Source organism: Trachypithecus francoisi, unplaced genomic scaffold (genome assembly GCF_009764315.1).
Source record: "Trachypithecus francoisi isolate TF-2019V2 unplaced genomic scaffold, Tfra_2.0 Lachesis_group7, whole genome shotgun sequence".
NCBI lineage: Eukaryota > Metazoa > Chordata > Mammalia > Primates > Cercopithecidae > Trachypithecus > Trachypithecus francoisi.
The window spans coordinates 74,932,971-74,951,242 of record NW_022681472.1 but is presented as its reverse complement, the minus strand read 5'-3'; the positions used below and the strand labels follow the sequence as shown (position 1 = coordinate 74,951,242).

The 18,272-nt window shown below is 36.6% G+C and overlaps 1 protein-coding gene across 3 annotated transcripts in view; it reads right to left on the bottom strand.

Annotated features, from left to right (window-relative positions):
• Nucleotides 1-18,272, bottom strand: part of COL14A1 (collagen type XIV alpha 1 chain) — a 251,199-nt gene that overhangs the window by 202,761 nt on the left and 30,166 nt on the right. For all 3 annotated transcript variants that reach the window (XM_033202599.1, XM_033202600.1, XM_033202601.1), the window contains exons 3-5: nt 14,821-14,937; nt 10,511-10,654; nt 4,025-4,111 (exon numbers count right to left, since the gene is read on the bottom strand). In XM_033202599.1, the coding sequence (XP_033058490.1) occupies nt 4,025-4,111; nt 10,511-10,654; nt 14,821-14,937 (348 nt within the window). The remainder of the gene's footprint in view (nt 1-4,024; nt 4,112-10,510; nt 10,655-14,820; nt 14,938-18,272) is intronic.

Sequence of the window (18,272 nt, the reverse complement as noted above, 5' to 3'; positions counted from 1 at the left end):
TAACAATTAAAAAGGAACCAAGCACCATAAAAAATTCCTAGCAACCTTGAAAAAGAAGCACATGTAATTTCTAGGAATAAAATATTTCCCCATTGAAAAGAACAGGCTAAAGAGTAGATTCGAAAGGGGAAGAGATCTAGTGTCCTAAAAGACAGATATAAGGAACCCAAAATATCATTCGTAAAATCAGAGAGGTAGAAAATATTAGTATTAAAAGACATAGATTGTCCAAAGAAACTGTCATAAATCTAATTGAGAGAAAGAACATGAATATAAATTATTGAGAAAAATAATATTTAAAGAGTTAAAGGTCAAGAATTTTCCAATCCTGGTGAAGGACATAAATCTGAAATCTGGAAGCACAAAGAAATCTACATCTGGGCTGTCGATAGTGAAGCAGCAGAACCCCAAAGACAAAAGACAGCAAGCCTGAAACGCATCCAGAGAGAAAAGAGAGGTCACCTACAAAGGAACAACTCTTAGACTGAAAACACACATGTCAACAAAGCAACAGGAGCCAGAAGATAGTAAAATGTCTTTGAAATGATTGGAGACAACTCTCAATCTCATACCCAGCTAATCTCTCAATAGTGACTGCAGAGTGAAGATATTTTTGCACGAATAAAGATAAATTTACCACCGCAGATCTTCTATGAAGGAAAGTGGATACATAGAGAAGGTCTGAGATGCAAGATGAAATGGTGAACAAAACAACTTCGTGGGCAAATCTGGACAAACACTGATTGTTAAAGAATATCTATAATAAACGTATTCAATAATATATTTGTGAGGCAAAAAATAAGTTAATGTATTTTTCAAGAATGATGTGTAAGATGGGAGAGTAATAGTTGAATTTAAAGCATTATTAAATTCCATATTCTGTATTATAGGGAAATAGTAAAGATATGATTAGTATTAGACTATGTTAGCTGTTCCAGGTCTGTAAGGGATAAAATGGATTTAAAGAAAAAAGAAACTTGGTCAATTTTAAGTAAGGTATAATGGGGGGAAAAAGATAAGAAAAATGTAGGATAATAGCATAAAATAAATAGTAAGTCCAAAATTATCAGTAACATCAACACATTTAAGTAAACTAAAGCTATCAAGTAAAATACAATGATTGTAAGAGAATTTTTAAATGCAAATTAATCTTCTTTACAAATTACTCACCTTGAACTTGAGACACAAAGAGAGTGAAAGTTACAGAATAGAGAATCAATGCATTATGTGAGTACTAAATAAAATAAAGGTGGTATAGCTATATTAACATTAGATAAAATAGTCCTGGAGGCAAATATTGAATTACTAAGAATAAAAAGAATCATTACAAAATGTGAAAAAGAAAAATTGACTAGAAAAATATAATAACTCTTATTTTGTTTGTATCTAGCCTTTAAGTATTCAAAACAAAATTGCCAGAGTTACAAACAGAAATGGGCAAATACCATCGAGTGAAATTAAAATGCACATTTTCCTCAAGGACACATGGAATAATTTTAAAAACTGACCACATTTAAGTAATAAAATGCCTCGACAAATTTCAAAGAATATTCCTACACACCCCATTCTCTACCCACAATGCAATAATTAGACATCAATAATAAATAAATGTCTTCTTTTAAAATCTCCAGATGTTTAGAAATTAATAGCATATTTCTAAGTAACTCATGGATCAAGGGAGAAAATCTAGTGAAATTTAGAAAATAGTATGAACTACAGCATAACAACACTACATATCAAAACCTATGTGAGACAGCTCAAGCAGTACTTGGATATTTTAAAATGCATATAATAGAAAAGAAAAATTAAAAATTAGGGTGTAAACACTCAACTCAGGATGTTAGAAAAAAGAAAATACAATGAAGTAAGTACTGGATATAAAAGCATAAAAAGATATCAAGAGGAGCTATAAAAATATACATATGCAGCAACTAAATAACTTGATTCCAAGGTATATACTCTAGAAAAATTCTACCACATGTACAGGAGACATAAGCAAAGATACTTACAACAAATTAATTATAGCAAAATACTGGTAACATCAAGAATGGAAGGGTTAAATACATTGGAATATATTTATCCAGTGGCATTCTATTCTACACGGCAAAGAAAATGAATAAATTGGCTCTACATAAATCAACATAGATAACTCAGAAAAGTTTAACATTAGATTTAAAAGTTGCAGAGGTATACATCCATTATAATAAACTGCATATAAATTTGAACTTTGTATAATTAAATATGTTTTAAGCTTGCAAATATATATGAGGTAGAATGATAAAGACATATTCGAATATTAAAAACTGACTTCAGCTTAGTGGCAGCCTCCTACAAGAAAGGAAAGGGAATTTATGGGGATAAGTAACGAGTTTTAACTGTATGGTAATAGGTTTATTTTCTTAATCTGGACAAACATGCTTATGACATAATTTTTATACATTTTATATCTAACATACTTAATAAGTTGTAATAAATATAAATATAAACCTGCACATCATTAGAAGAAAAACAGGCAAATGTTTCATGTTAAAATATTGGAAAATCAAGAAATGCATCAAAATTCAGAGTAAAACATTTGTCAAGGATTTTTATAATTGTATTAAAAATTATCAAAAAGATGAATAAAGTTGCAAGGCAAATTATACACCAGGAGAAAATATTTGCAAAACTACAACAATATGTAGAAAAGGGTTTCATACTCAAAATATTTAGAAAATTTTTATATATTCATTAAAGAAATAAAGACAACACAAAACAAAAATGAACAGGAAAAATTACAGATAACCACTAAAGATATGAAAAAATATTCAACCTCACTAGTAATCAAAAAGATGTAAATTAAACAAATGATATAAAATTGGGGAATTTTTTCAATATTAGGGATTTCAAATGTTGAAAAGAACATATGAAATAATCCCTGTTACATATTGTTGGCAGAAGTACAAATCACTGAAAAAAATTTAAGTCGATATTGATAGAGCCTGCCATCTATCAATTTGGCAGGCTAAAATTTGCTTATCCTTTAACTTCGCAGTTCCACAGTTAGAAATATGTTGTTACAGCATGTTTGTGATAGTGAAAATTGGACAACATTAAATGCCCATCAAAAGGGGAATAACCAGCAGGGTGCCATGGCTCACACCTGTAATCCTAACACTTTGGGAGGTAGAGACAGGTGAATCACCTGACCGAGACCAGCCTGGACAACATGGCAAAGCCACGTCTCTACTAAGAATACAAAAATCAGTTGGGCATGGTGGCATGCGCCTGTAATACCAGCCACTCAGGAGGCTGAAGCAGGAGAATCATTTGAACCCAGGAGGCGGAGGTTGCAGTGAGCCAAGATCGTGACACTGCATTCCAGCCTGGGTGACAGAGTGAGATCCTGTCTCAAAAAAAAGGGGGTTGGGAAGGACTAATCAATAAATTATAATCGTCTATCCCATAGAATACTATCTGGCTATTAAAAAGAATGAGGTAGACTAACAATAATACCTAACATTATTCAATGGCAGGCAATGTTCTAAGTATTTTACACATATCAATGCATTTTATCCCAAAGAACTATATGATCTGAATCCCATTCTCCACATTTTGCAGATAAGGAAATAGAGACACAGACATTTGGATAACTAGTATAAGATCACTCAAAGTGGTAAAGGCAGGCTTTAAATGTAGGCAGGCAAGTGGGAGAGCCCATGCAATTTACACTGGGTGATCCTGCCTCCTATATGAATTGTCATGGAAAGGTTTCCAAGGGAAAAGGTATGCACAGAACAAGAACTATGATAGGCTATACATATATGCACCATTCTGAGAAAGCTGCCCTAAAGGTCACCTGCCATGCCAAAGGGTTGAGGGTCATCTTGTATGGGAAAGGAAGGAAGAGTACAAAGAGGCCACAGGCGATCTTCATATTAGACCTGCACTTCTCAGATGGGACCAGGAACCACATACATGAGAATTGCCTGTGTAATTAAAACAACCCAACTCCCAACATGAGTTAATCAAAATCGTCTCTGACCTTCTGGTGAAGATGGTCTACTCCCATTTCCTCTGTCCACAACTTTGACTCTGGGCTTTGGATCCTTTCTTTTTTCTAAATCTCTAACTGGAAGAAAAGTAGAGATACAGCACCATGTTATATTAAAGTCTAAAAGAAAATATTCAATGAGTTTTACTAAAACCCTTGAGAGCCCTAAAAGTATTTATAGAAATGAGTTCCGTGGTACAAACTCATCCCCAAATATTAGAACTGCTCTTTTTTTTTTTTTTTTCAACTTTGTCATAAGAAGACACAGAAACACTTGAGGAACTACTTCGGCTGAGTATGCACTATGGGCAGATGTATCACATATATTTAATCCTTCATAACTGCTGTAAAATCAGCATAATTATCCCTAACTTATACATGAGGGAATGAAGAACCAGAAAGCTAAAACCTATTTCATAAAACCAGTTAAGTGTTGGCACGGCGTTAAAGCCATATCTTCAAGTCTCTGGACTTAGCCTGTGAGCTTGGTCCCCATTCTAGAAAGATCTTAACCATAAATAGCCTCATTTGGAATTGCTCCATCAGCAAAAAAATAAAAATAAAAATAAAAATAAAGTGAAGAGCCTTATAATAATTCCTTTTCAAACTTAAAAAAAAGTTTCCCCATTAATAAATGGTAGTTTTTCACGGTTTTAATTAGAAAATGTTCAGGGACCAAATAATGCCCCATGGCCTTTTAATAAATTCATATCAACCTACACCATTAGCTTAACTTTCCACTGCATTCTCTCCTTAAAACTGCACAGCTGCTTTTCTACCAAATAGCACCTTAGGCTGTTTGAAGCAGTCCAAGAGCCTGCCAAATGGCAGTGGTTTCTGCACAAATAAAACACCCCGTGAAAATGCAGAAGTGAGCCAAGGTATTTCGTTTAATTGCTACATTCATTTCATGGAAATCACCAAATGTATTGGAGGGTACATAGGGGAAGCAATGATTTCCTCTGAACCACCCTTGCTGCCTTCTCCAGGACATTGTGCCATTCATCCTGTCTTTATCATATCCTCCTCCTCTTTCTTTCCACTGTCTTCCATCGCTTTGCTGAAATGGTTTGAGATTTGTCATTTGCCAAGGTCATATTACTCTATTATTCCTTTTCTTAGAAACCTTCCTTGACTTTCTGCTACCCAGAGATTAAATTCCAGGATTTAAAACACAATTTTAAAACATTTAAAAAATAAAAATATAAGATGCCTTGATCCTGATATGTATAAATTTTTATAACAATTTTTTAAAACTTCATTCACCGACTTCTCTATAAGCATTGGCACTTTGGAGCACCCCCACCACCACCAACGCACCCCCCCCCCCACACACACATACACACTTAAATTCTTTTCTTTCTCAGTTTTTACAATGGCTTTACCCTAGTTTTCTCCTGTTGACCACTCCTTTTCATTTTCATTCTTTGGGCTCTTTCTCTATTACTATTCACGAAACACAATCATATACTAAGAGTGTCTTGTGTCTCTGTACAACCCTCTGTAATTTTACCACCCCACAATTTAAATTCTCACCTTTTCATAGATAATTCCCAAATCTGTATCTTCAATCCCACCCACACATGTGCTGTCACCCCAAATTACTTGCATTTTCTAAAACAAAATATGTCTGCAACTTTAATATGAGAAAGATCGTGCTGAGTGATGCTGGAGGTAGAAATAGCTCTAGGAAAGACTAGTAATAAATTTAGAAGTAGAGACTTGGAGAAACTTCCCTTTTGAGTCAGACTTCCAAAGAAAGGCAGGAATTTGCAGGCAAAGATTGACAAAACACATTTAAAAGAGAAAAAAATTTTCCAACATAGAATGTAGTGAATTCTTACAAATTTCATGTTGCCTTAGCATCCATTTTAAATGTAAGTTGGACTTACTCGTACTAGAAACAGGCTCAGTCACCCTTGACACAGTTTCTGGTCCTACAACATACCCTAAAGCACTAGTTCCTAAATGTGGTTAATCCAGATTATCTGACTTAAACAACTGCTCCCTGCCCATCTTTCAAAGTGTAGTTCAAATGTCACCTTTCCAGCGGAGTTTCTGCTAGTCTCTATTCGGGAGTTATTCTTACTATTCATTATTCATTATTCATTATTCTCTCCTAGTTCTATTTCTACCTTCTACTCCCTACGGGAGAGCCGCATACAGCCCAGCTGACTGGCGCCACTGGCCCTCATTCTCTGTATGAACTGTGCAGATACGCCACATTGACCGCCTTCCAGTCAACAGTGTGACCTCTTGGAACTCATGCCTGCTTGATTTAAATGCCCCAATTAAAACCCTCCTCAAAGAAACCTGAGGATAATGCCCTGGACCCCAATAAAGACCCTGGCTTATAGGTGGCCCCACTTCTTGTGCTCCTTGACCTCCATGGGTGTGGCCTCCAGGCATACCATGTAACTCCCAGGACCTGTAAGTAATAAAACTTTTACTTCCATCTCATGTCTCTCCTAATCATTGGAGAGATGCCCTCCATATTTAACGGTATTAAATTAAAACACAGAGAAATAAAAAGCAGTCTATAAATAAACAAGAAAAAATAACAGCCATTATGGAAGCTGATCCACTATGTCACATATAAGATGTAAACATATATGTCGACCAACGTGCTGTCTTCCTCATGTAGGGGCAAAATCAATTGGAAAACAGATAGTTACAAGCAAAATGGTATTTCTTACGACAACAATAGCTACCATGCTCTACTATGTGGTGAACTAAGCTCATCTGCACAGTAATAGGCATATCATCACCCTCATTTGCAGGTGAAGAAACTGAGGCTGGAAGTGGTTGAACTGCTTGTGGCAAATTTGGAGTGATAACACCTATTAGATCAGATATGCCTTTTTGTCTTAGAAATTCAAAGATCGTTTCTTATGTTTTACTGTGTATCAAAATATGAACTCATAAAGAATTCAAATCCCTGCACTAAAAGCAAACCTAGAGCCACAAGCTTTATCTTGATCACCACTTTCCTGGATCCAACCATGAAAGTTTTCTAGGAAGAGACTAGGTTTTAGCTCCATCTCACAGAGAGCAGGCATATAACTGAAATGCAAAAGGAAAAAGAAAGCTATCCAAGCAATTTTCATTTTATTCTTACGAACTGTTATTTGGGCAGAACAAATCCCTCTATCCTGCCAATAAAAATAACACAGCTAGCCGGCCGCGGTGGCTCACGCCTGTAATCCCAGCACTTTGGGAGGCCAAGGTGGGTGGATCACAAGGTCAGGAGATCAAGACCATCTTGGCTAACATGGTGAAACCCTGTCTCTATTAAAAATACAAAAAAATTAGCCGGGCGTGGTGGCGGGCACCTATAGTCCCAGCTACTCGGGAGGCTGAGGCAGGAGAATGGCGTGAACCCGGGAGGCAGAGGTTGCAGTGAGGGGAGATTGCGCCACTGCACTCCAGCCTGGGCAACAGAGCGAGACTCCATCTCAAAAAAAAAAAAAAAATACACGCTTGCATATTATTTATCTAGCTAACCAGTTATACTGTTTCTCTACAGCTATCTTAGCAGAGTTAAGCAAGATGGAAACAAATGAATTTCCTTTTAAGTGTTTTGAAGAAGTAGCCTGGGAAGATTTATATGACTCTGTGTTTCTTCCACTGTTCAATCGGTGGAATATTTGAAATAATCAATTGCAAAACCTCAGACTAGAGAAAGATGAGTATTTTCTCCTTATCCCTTTTACTGCTTCTCACAAACTTTAAATGAAGTTATTTCAGCTACTCATGCAGGAATGTTGGAGGCCAGAAACTAAAGTGCAGTGCCAGTAAAATGAGACAGAAGGCTAATTTATACCAAAAATAACATAAAAAGCTTTTCTAAAGCTCCTGGACAATGTGAATCTCAAAAGAATGTAACATTTACAACATGTGTATGCCCTGCTGACAGGTGAATTTGCCAGATGTCTTTGTTCAGAAGTTTCAAGAGGTAACAAAGTTGTGTGTTCTTTTAATTTTTTAAAAGATTTACAACATATTGGGTTGGCTCAAAAGTAATTGCAGTTTTTCCAATTTAAAGTAATTGCAAAAACTGCAACTACTTTTGCACCAGCCTACATGTCTCACAAAACATTACCAAGAAGAGGAAGAGAAAAAAGGGAGGGAAGAGGTATAAAAAATCTAGATAGAACATTGCTGCACACAAAGTTCCACACCCACCACCACACAGATTTATGGATTCATCTTATGGTAGGATTTTAAAAGCTATTGTTTAAAATTTAGAAAAAAAAAAAATCTATTTGAAATGATGTCTACGATTTGCTCAAAAAATAATAAGGAAAAGGGTTTGAGGGATAGAAGAAATAAGACTGGCCATGAGCAGCTAATTGCTGAAGCCATATGACGGCTACTTAGGAGTTCATTAAAATATTCTGATGATTTTTTTATTATGCTTTAAATTGTCCTTAATAATAAATTGGGCTTTTAAGAAGAGTTTATTTTAGCAATGACGTAACAGAAAGTTAACTAGGCTAGGCCTCTTCTGCTTGTATTCACAATACAAAAAAATTTCATCCTTCACATTTGAAACACCACTTTCAGGAAAAGGGTGTTGCTGTAGTCTCCGGTCATTAGAATATAAAGTCCATATGGGGCAGGGATTTGTCCTGTGCCCAAGTGCCTGAAAACAGTCTGGCACTTAGTAGGCATGTGATATACATTTGTTCAATGGAAAAAAAAAAAAGAATGAATGAATGTCTCCTGAGAGACAGAAGAATCAGGGCTTGTGTAGATCTTTATTTTTTATTTTACTTTTTGTTTTTGAGACGGAGTTTCACTCTTGTTGCCCAGGCTGGAGTGCAATGGCGCGATCTCAGCTCACCGAGATCAACCTCCACCTTCCGGGTTCGAGCAATTATGCTGCCTCAGCCTCCTGAGTAGCTGGGATTACAGGTGTGCACCACCATGCCTGGCTAATTTTGTATTTTTAGTAGAGACAGGGTTTCTCCATGTTGGTCAGGCTGGTCTCGGACCCCTGACCTCAGGTGATCCACCCGCCTCGGCCTCCCAAAGTGTTGGGATTACAGGCATGAGCCACTGTGCCCAGCCTGTGTAGACCATTTTTACACTCAATCTAAAGAAATGTTTCCTAACGAACTGTGTGGACATTGATTGGACCATTGTAGAGCTTTCGCTCCTGCTTAGAATGTGCTCTGCATACCCTGTCATTCTCCAAATGCCCAATTTACTATTTGAGAACTGGCTCAAACGTGAAGTTTTCCCATGTCTATCCTCTCCATAGCCCATTACTGGGGCAGAGAGAGTACCTCTCTTCACAGAGTCCTATATGTACTCTCTCCAACACTTATCACATCGTATTTATTGACAAACCAGCTTATCATGGAGACTGGCATAGAACGGTCCCTATGTCAACTGATTAACAATTGGAAAGAATTAATTCCCTGTTGTGTAGGTTGTTTTAGTAGAGACAGGGTTTCTCCATGTTGGTCAGGCTGGTCTCGGACCCCTGACCTCAGGTGATCCACCCGCCTCGGCCTCCCAAAGTGTTGGGATTACAGGCATGAGCCACTGTGCCCAGCCTGTGTAGACCATTTTTACACTCAATCTAAAGAAATGTTTCCTAACTAACTGTGTGGACATTGATTGGACCATTGTAGAGCTTTCGCTCCTGCTTAGAATGTGCTCTGCATACCCTGTCATTTCTCCAAATGCCCAATTTACTATTTGAGAACTGGCTCAAACGTGAAGTTTTCCCATGTCTATCCTCTCCATAGCCCATTACTGGGGCAGAGAGAGTACCTCTCTTCACAGAGTCCTATATGTACTCTCTCCAACACTTATCACATCGTATTTATTGACAAACCAGCTTATCATGGAGACTGGCATAGAACGGTCCCTATGTCAACTGATTAACAATTGGAAAGAATTAAATTCCCTGTTGTGTAGGTTGTTTTAGTAGAGGCTGGACTGGCACTTTCTGGGGATCCTATAGAGGAGATGCAGGCATTATCCATTCAGACATTCATATTTATGGAGCACTCATTATATGCCAGGCCTATAATATGCAACTGTGATATAATGAGAAATAAAAAACATTGAGTTACAGTCTTTGCAAAACTTGCAGGCTTGTGGGGGTCACAGACAAGTAAACAAGCAATTACAATATGGTGTTATAGTACCAGAAGGGAAGCTCTAGCTGCTAAGAAATCACATAGGACAGATGTCTGGGTAAGGCTCAGGAGCCAACGTTAAGAAGTTCATTGGAAACTAAAGCACAAAGGGTAAGTAGGAATACAGCAAAATGGGGGAAAAGGAAGGGTAGGAAAGTATCACAGATCGGAGGAATTTGTTGAAGGTAAGACTGAAGGTCTCCTAGGATCTCTATAAATCTGAAAAATCTAGAATTTTAAGTTATAGAATATATATCACAGACTCAAATCCAAGTGTGGGACAGAGTCCTGCAGAGGTACTTTCAGAAATGTAAATACATACTTCTGAATTGGCCTTGAGCTGGCTTGCTTTCTTTATCTTTATTGTATGCAATAATTTGAACTGTGTAATTCTGGTCTGGCATAAGGCCTTGAATAATTGCTTTAGTTGCAGTGTTCTGGAGATTCAGCTGGTTAGTTTTTCCACCTATAATAAAAGAGAAAAATAAATCAGTTCTAAGAAATAAGGTTCACTGTGAACATTAAGAAACTTTATTAGTTAGCAATAAAGGTGTTAAATAGTGAAGGCATTTTTTGAAATGTGTTTTATTGTATATATTTTAAATTGTATATATTTAGAGTGTATATCATGATCTTTTTACATACATCAAGAGGTGAAGACATTTAAAAATAGATACCATGGTATATATGTGTATTGCACCTAATTATAATATAGTTTCCATCTTCATTTTTAGTTGTACTCTTTTTACATTAGATAACTAACAATTGTGGAAATTAGAGAAAATCAAATTCACAAAAATATTTCATCATGACACACTACTGCTTTTATATAGTAGGAAAAGCCATAGTACAAGATTACAAGACAGCAAGCCCTCAGCATCAGATATACTCTTCGAGGAAAGAATTTCACTTAAAAGCGAAGGGAGAGGCTAGGTGCAGAGGCTTACGCCTGTAATCCCAGCACTTTAGAAGGCCCAGGTGGGTGGATCACCTGAGGTCAGGGGTTTTGTACCAGCGTGGCCAACGTGGTGAAACCCTGCCTCTACTACAAACACAAAAAATTAACCAGCCATGGTGGTGTTGGTCTGTAGTCCCAGCTACTCAGGAGGCTGAGGCAGGAGAATCGCTTGAACCCAGGAGGTGGAGGTTGTAGTGAGCCGATATCACGCCACTGCACTCCAGCCTGGGTGACAGACTGAGACTCCACCTCAAAAAAAAAAAAAAATGTGAAGGGGGAGACATGGGCAGGCCGAAGGTAATTATTTACACTGGAATTTTTTTTCTACGGCCTCTCTAAAGTGAATCAGAGCATCCTTGAAACATGAGCCATTTAATTATCTTAAATCTGACCACAAATGGCTCAGGATGCTGAAGGAACCACTAATTGACTGGCTACTTAAAAGTTGTCTTGGTTCATGAAAAGATTTCAAAATCCCATTATCTCTCCATCAAATTAGACTGACATCTAAGGCTTTCTTGAAAGTGCTGATGATTAAATACTCAACTTTTATGCAGAATTCCAAATTTTACTTTTCTTCTCTAATTTTTGTCTGCAATTACTGTGTCTGAGAAAAGGAAAATCAATTTAAAACTTCTGTCTATCTAGCAGTACCAGCAAGAGAAGTCTGAAATTTTGCTGAATTAGTCAAACATAATAGAGATTATAATTTAATCATATGCTAATAAAATTAATATTTTTAATTCTGAAATTTGATGCTGCTATTATCTGTGCTGCCTACTACTGGAGGGCAAAATGGAGTCTTTCTCTTGCCAAAACCCATTTCCTTATATGCGTTTATGTTCAACATGTTAAATCTGGTTTCAGGAACTTCTGTCATTTAAAACTCATCTACTGCAAAGTGCACCTAATATATCTTTCACAATGTGTGTTTCACCAAAAAAAGTTTCTCGAAAAACAAACCCTGTATATTACAGTCCCTCTTTGAGAGTTATGGAGTGTATTGTTTTATTAAAGGCTTTGAGATTCCTGAAAACAAACAAACAAACAAAAGCTTTAAACCTCTGTTTAAACCAGAATTTCCAAATTTATTTGATCATTAAACTATTTAGCTGCAAAACAGCTATTAGCATCCTACAGAATACCATGGAACACGCTTTCAGAAAGGCTAGCATAAACAATAGTTGGACTATGTCTCATAGTGTTGAAACAGCTATAAACATTTTGTGGCTAAATGTATTTATTACTTTTTGTTTACTATGTTTAATCAAATAGAGACCAGATTGTCAGGCGTGATTATCTTGGATTGCTGCAGTAAGGACGCTGTGGAAAGTAAACTTAGCATTCACGAAGAAATAATTTGCTTACATTCCCAATTTTTATTTTGTCATGGGAGATGTGTAAGCAAGAACTAGACATCTACTTCTTGGGTGCACTCTTCAAGAGGGGATGGAAGGATTCAGATGAAGGTTTGTTTCAGAGGCTACCCAAGTCACTCTTACAGTTCTATGATTCCTCAATAACACTTGCTTGGGGGTCCTTAATAGTTTGGTATTATCAGCAATTAATCAGAAAAAGTGAAGCTACCAATCACCTGAAGGAAAAAAATTACCTTTCAAGATCAGACATGGGGGATTCTCAGAGGTACCAAAAAATAGTAACTTGTATTTTGACCTTTAGACTCATAAATGTTCAAGAATCTTTTAAATTTAAATTTCCCATGATAGTTTATTTTTAAAAATAAGCTATATTTTTAAAAATCAAAGAAATTTCAAAATTGAATCATACTCCAAAATGAAAACTCTGAACCAGGTTTGAGAATATTGTTTTCCATAAGCAAGTCACTTCTGTACGCCACCATGGGAAAAGTGGACATCTGGCATTGTTCAACCAGAAATAAATGTAATGAGCCTACAGATAATAAAAGATATGTCAGGCCAGGTGCGGTGGCTCACACCTGTAATCCCTGCACTTTGGGAGGCTGAGGCAGGTGGATCACCTGAGGTCAGGAGTTCAACACCAGTCTGGCCAACATGGCGAAATCCCATCTCTACTAAACATACAAAAATTAGCCAGGCATGGTGGTGGGTGCCTGTAATCCCAGCTACTCAGGAGGCCGAGACAGGAGAATCACTTGAACCTATGAGGCAGAGGTTGCAGTGAGCCGAGATCGCGCCTCTGCATTCCAGCCTGGGCAAGAAAGAGCAAAACTCTGTCTCAAAAAATTTTTTAAATTAAAAAATAAATGAAAGATATGGCCTTTTGGTGACCAAGCAAGAAACCAGGTGTTTCATCTGCTTGTCTTTTTGGAATGTTTACATCAAGTGTTGAGTAAGACATCCACATTAATGAACAATACAGCATCTGTGTCCTTCACCGTATCTTTTGGGAAAAGGTGTACCACTGAAAGGAGTCTAGCTCCATATAACCCTCTTTATCACCAAGAAAAAGAAAAAATAATTACTATATTTACATAAATATATATTATACAAATATGTATTATTAAGTATTTATTACGTACTGTGCGAAAATGGATCCTTGGAGAAGTAATGGGACCTGAGAGCATCTTTACGACAATCATAGGTAACATTTACTGAGCACTTACTATATGGCACCACTGTTCTAAGGGCTTTATATTTATTTTAGTCTTCACAACCAGTACCTCCCAAATTTAATGTGCATAGGAATCACCTGGGGATCTTCTTAAAATTCAGATGCTGGTTGAAGAGGTTGAGGGTAGAGCCCAGTATTCTGCATTTCTAACAAGCTCTCAGGTAATGCCAATGCTGCTGATCTTGAGGTGCAAATTCATAGAAAACTCCATGGGGTGGGTGCAAATATTGTTTGCTCATTGTATAGAAGAAACGTGAGGCACTGAGTGATCGACTTGCCTGAATCACACCACTTATAAGTGACAGAATCAAGTTTTGAATTCAAGCAATCCAGTTGCTGATCCCATCTTCATCTTCATAACAACCATGTAGCAGAGGCAGTTTCCCTACATGGTCTGTATTATTTTAGCTTATTATATTCATATAATAAAAACGTAAAATATGAGAAAGAAAAGTTCAACTAAATGATGCTGAAAGATACTTCATTATTTAAAGACACTTAATTTAAAGCATCTTTAAATAATGAAGTATCTTTAGGCATCATTTAAGCATCAACTTTAAAATAAAGATGCTTAATCTAAAGCATCCTTAAATAACTATTCATGATCAAAAAATGTGTTCATCTTATGCTTTTCCTGCCTTATCACTTATTTTCACAATATCCACTTAGCCTTTATAATTTTAATGTATAATGCTGAATATTATTCTGTTGAGTTAATTAATCATAGTTTATTCAATTAGTCAAAACTATTGGACACTCAGGTGCATTGTATATTTAAGTTCCAATGAATTCAAAGTATTCATTTCTATGTCTAAACAGAGGAAATAACACTTGTTGACTGTCTGATAATTTGGTCTAAAAAGAACTAGAGCCAAGAGTCACTCTTTACTCTTTGGGCAACATTATTACCTTGATTAGATGGTAAGATTTTAAACGCTAAAGATTAAACAAAACAAAAAGCTTTCAAATAATCCCAACACAATGCTTGGCACTACATGTTTTTAGTTACCTGTGCATGAAAAGTTGCTAATGCTCTACAAAACACAGTCCATTGTTTTTACCTGAAGCTGGAGTCACAAGAAGTTTGTAACCACCAAATTTCCCTCTTGGAGCCTTCCATGAAATCTGTATACTGTCATGAGATATTACGTTATATCTTAACCTTGTGGGTGGAGCCACTGAAAAGGAAAAACAAAAATGATGTAAACATTGTAACATTTGAGCGTCTATTTGTTAAATCATAAAGTCAAAGTAGTATAACCAAAATACACACAAAAGACTGCATCAGCCTCAAAGTATGTATTATATATATATATGTTTTTTGAGATTGAGTCTCGCTCTATTGCCCAGACTGGAGTGCAATGGCAGGATCTCAGCTCACTACAACCTCTGCCTCTTGGGCTCAAGCAGTTCTCTGCCTCAGCCTCCCAAGTAGCTGGGATTACAGGCACGTGCCACCAGGCCCAGCTAATTTTCTTGTATTTTTAGTAGAGACGGGGTTTCCATCTTGGCCAGGCTGATCTTGAACTCCGGACCTCATGATCCACCCGCCTCAGCCTCCCAAAGTGCTAGGATTACATGCATGAGCCACCGTGCCTGGCCATAATATATATTATTTTTTAAACCCCGTTAATGAACTGATCAGATTGCAAGATAACACGAACCTAAGGGCATTTGTTTCTTACCCAAGGGATCTCCATTTGTCAAACAGTAGTGACCTTATGACAAAGAACTAAGACCAACTGTTAGAATGTAATACTCTAGTCTAGTTTAATAATTGAAGCCAATTTTGTAAAATGCTTTCATCATGTTACAAGGATACATTTTTCTCCTTGAAACATGTGAGCTTCTATAATCTACTCTACTGAGACCTGTTGTATGTCCTTAGGTTTTTCACTTTGGTAATTCAATATTTTTGATTGATTATATGATAATTTGAGAGTGCTATTATGGATATATTATGGTAATAAGATATTCATTTAAAAACATTGGAGAAAATGATTGTAAAGGCATTCAGGACCAAGTAAAAGATAATTATGTTTTATAAACTTGGATCCAGTTTTCAAGGATAGCTGATTTATATCTGTCAGAGAGATACAAAGCACATGGTCATGAATCAGCCCAGAATATTTTATCTTTTCTGACAGTTTACAAAAATGAGTAGAGCCATATTACTTTTTGTGTAGGTCATTCAAACTTCAAAACACATTTCTGGAACACTATACAAATGTTCCAGTATTTCAAAAAAGTTAAGAAGGTTTTTATTACATACTCTCTAAATTAGTTTGTTAGAAAAGAAAAGTTAATACTTAATGGAAAAGTTAGGCTTTTTTATCCACTTTTAAGCCCAGCCTTTCTCATTAAAAAAAAAAAAAAAAAAAAAAACCGAGGTGTAGAGAAAAGAAAAAACTTCCTCCTACATAGGCATAGGGCAGAACACCGGATTTGGATGTTACTTTCATTCCCAGTTCTACCACTTAGCTAATAACCCTGAGCAGGTTATTGTTCTTCCAAAACCTTAGTTTCTTTATTTTTAGAAAAGCTGATGGCGATACCTTTTACAAAGGAGAGATGACAACTGTAAATAGGATAATGGATATCATGAATATAATGCATTATAATAGGGGGTCAATAAATATTTGTCCCCTTTCCCCTACTTCATGTAATGATTCAGCTTAAAAGCTCACTTAATCTTCAAAACATACATTGCTATTCCAATTTGATAGATAAAGGAACCAAGGTGCAACTAAGGCACTTGCCCAGTTCACATACTGGTGAAAGACAATCTCTGACCCCAGATGAAATGCACTGTTTCTTTGAAAGATGTTTCATATTAAGAAGTCACCCTCGGCCAGGCGCGGTGGCTCATGCCTGTAATCCCAGCACTTTGGGAGGCCAAGACAGGTGGATCACCTGAGGTCAGGAGTTTGAGACCAGACTGACCAAAATGGTGAAACCCCATCTCTACTAAAATTACAAAATTTGCCAGGTGTGGTGGCACATGCCTGTAGTCCCAGCTACTCGAAAGCCTGTAGTCCCAGCTACTCGAGAGGCTGAGACAGGATAATCAATTGAATCAGGGTGGTGGAGACTGCAGGGAGCTGAGATCAGGCTACTGCACTCCAGCCTGGATGAGAGAGAGCGAGACTCCATCTCAAAAAAAAAAAGAAGAAGTCACCCTTCATTGAGCTAGATGAATGAATAATTTACTACTCCACAAACTGAAATCAGATGAAATCTTCTGAAATCAGTAAGCACTGAAAGACACAATCTTAAGAATACATTTTCTTTCTATTTGTCCTTTATTGTCTCTAAGTAGAGAATGCTAGCCATGCAGAATAAAAACATTAGCTTCCTGTTCTCAATGTGAGATGAATGGAAGAAACAGTCTACATTTCTCTGGCTAATGAGAATACATAAATTTGTCATAAGAACAACTTTTTTCAAATGGAAGAGGAAGGTGCCTGAACCTAACATTTGAATGAACAGAAAAACTGTTACTATTTTGTTTAGTCATCAACTCGAGAAGAAAATTTATTAATAGATAGATTCTTATTACTTATGGAAGAAAATTAAAAGTAAGAATTTTAAAATGTTACAAAATATATGCAAGTTTCTGACTCAAATCGAATCAGTGGACTAGTAAATGTCATTGTCCAAGTTTTTGCATGAATGAGCTGCTGAAAAAAAGCTGCCTTGGGAACCACCAAGTGGAAAAGTACAAATAGGATGGAGGCTTCAATCTAGGAAATTCCAAGAGAGTCAATGATTCCATTAGCACTCCAGGTGTGTTGACATCTCAAAACAGCAAACAACATTCAGGATTCCTAGGTTAAAAAGTCTTAAATTTTATATCCATGCTACTATTCTTTAAATGTCGTCTGAGTGTATAGCCCTCAACATCTCTTAGTCAATAGATAGGCTTCTAAATCTCCAGGAGAAAATGAGGGCAATGTGGACCATGTTCAGATAATCTGGATGATGTTCTAGAACCAAGAGAGGCATCGGCTTCCATTCAATTGTTCAAGAAAACAAAGTGCAAAACCATTGAAGCAAATGCAACAACCAAATCCATCAATACTCAACTCTTCTATTAATTTACAAGTGATTAAACTGTCTACAGTCCCATTACAACTGCTAGGCAAAAGCAGTATCATTATTACCTTTTATCAACAGATCGCATCTATTGTCTATAGAAGCATAAATACCCTCACAGTCATTAAAAGGAAATCTTGGTTAAACATAACGTTCACATTTTCTTTAGGTTTTTGCCTTTAGGGTAAAAAAATATTGGAAAGAAGAAATGCTAGTTAACAAAGAAAGAGGCCTAAGGTCACACCTGTGGATTTCAAAGTTAGCTTTTTTCCCCCTTTTAGAAGGCACTGGGACTGGAACCAAAGCAAGGGCAGCACGACTGACAGAAACGCTATAAGTGCCGTGGAGAAATAATTGCTCTTATCTCATGGAACAAAACTTTGTGTACATACCAGACCCATGATTTTTCTGTTTGCAA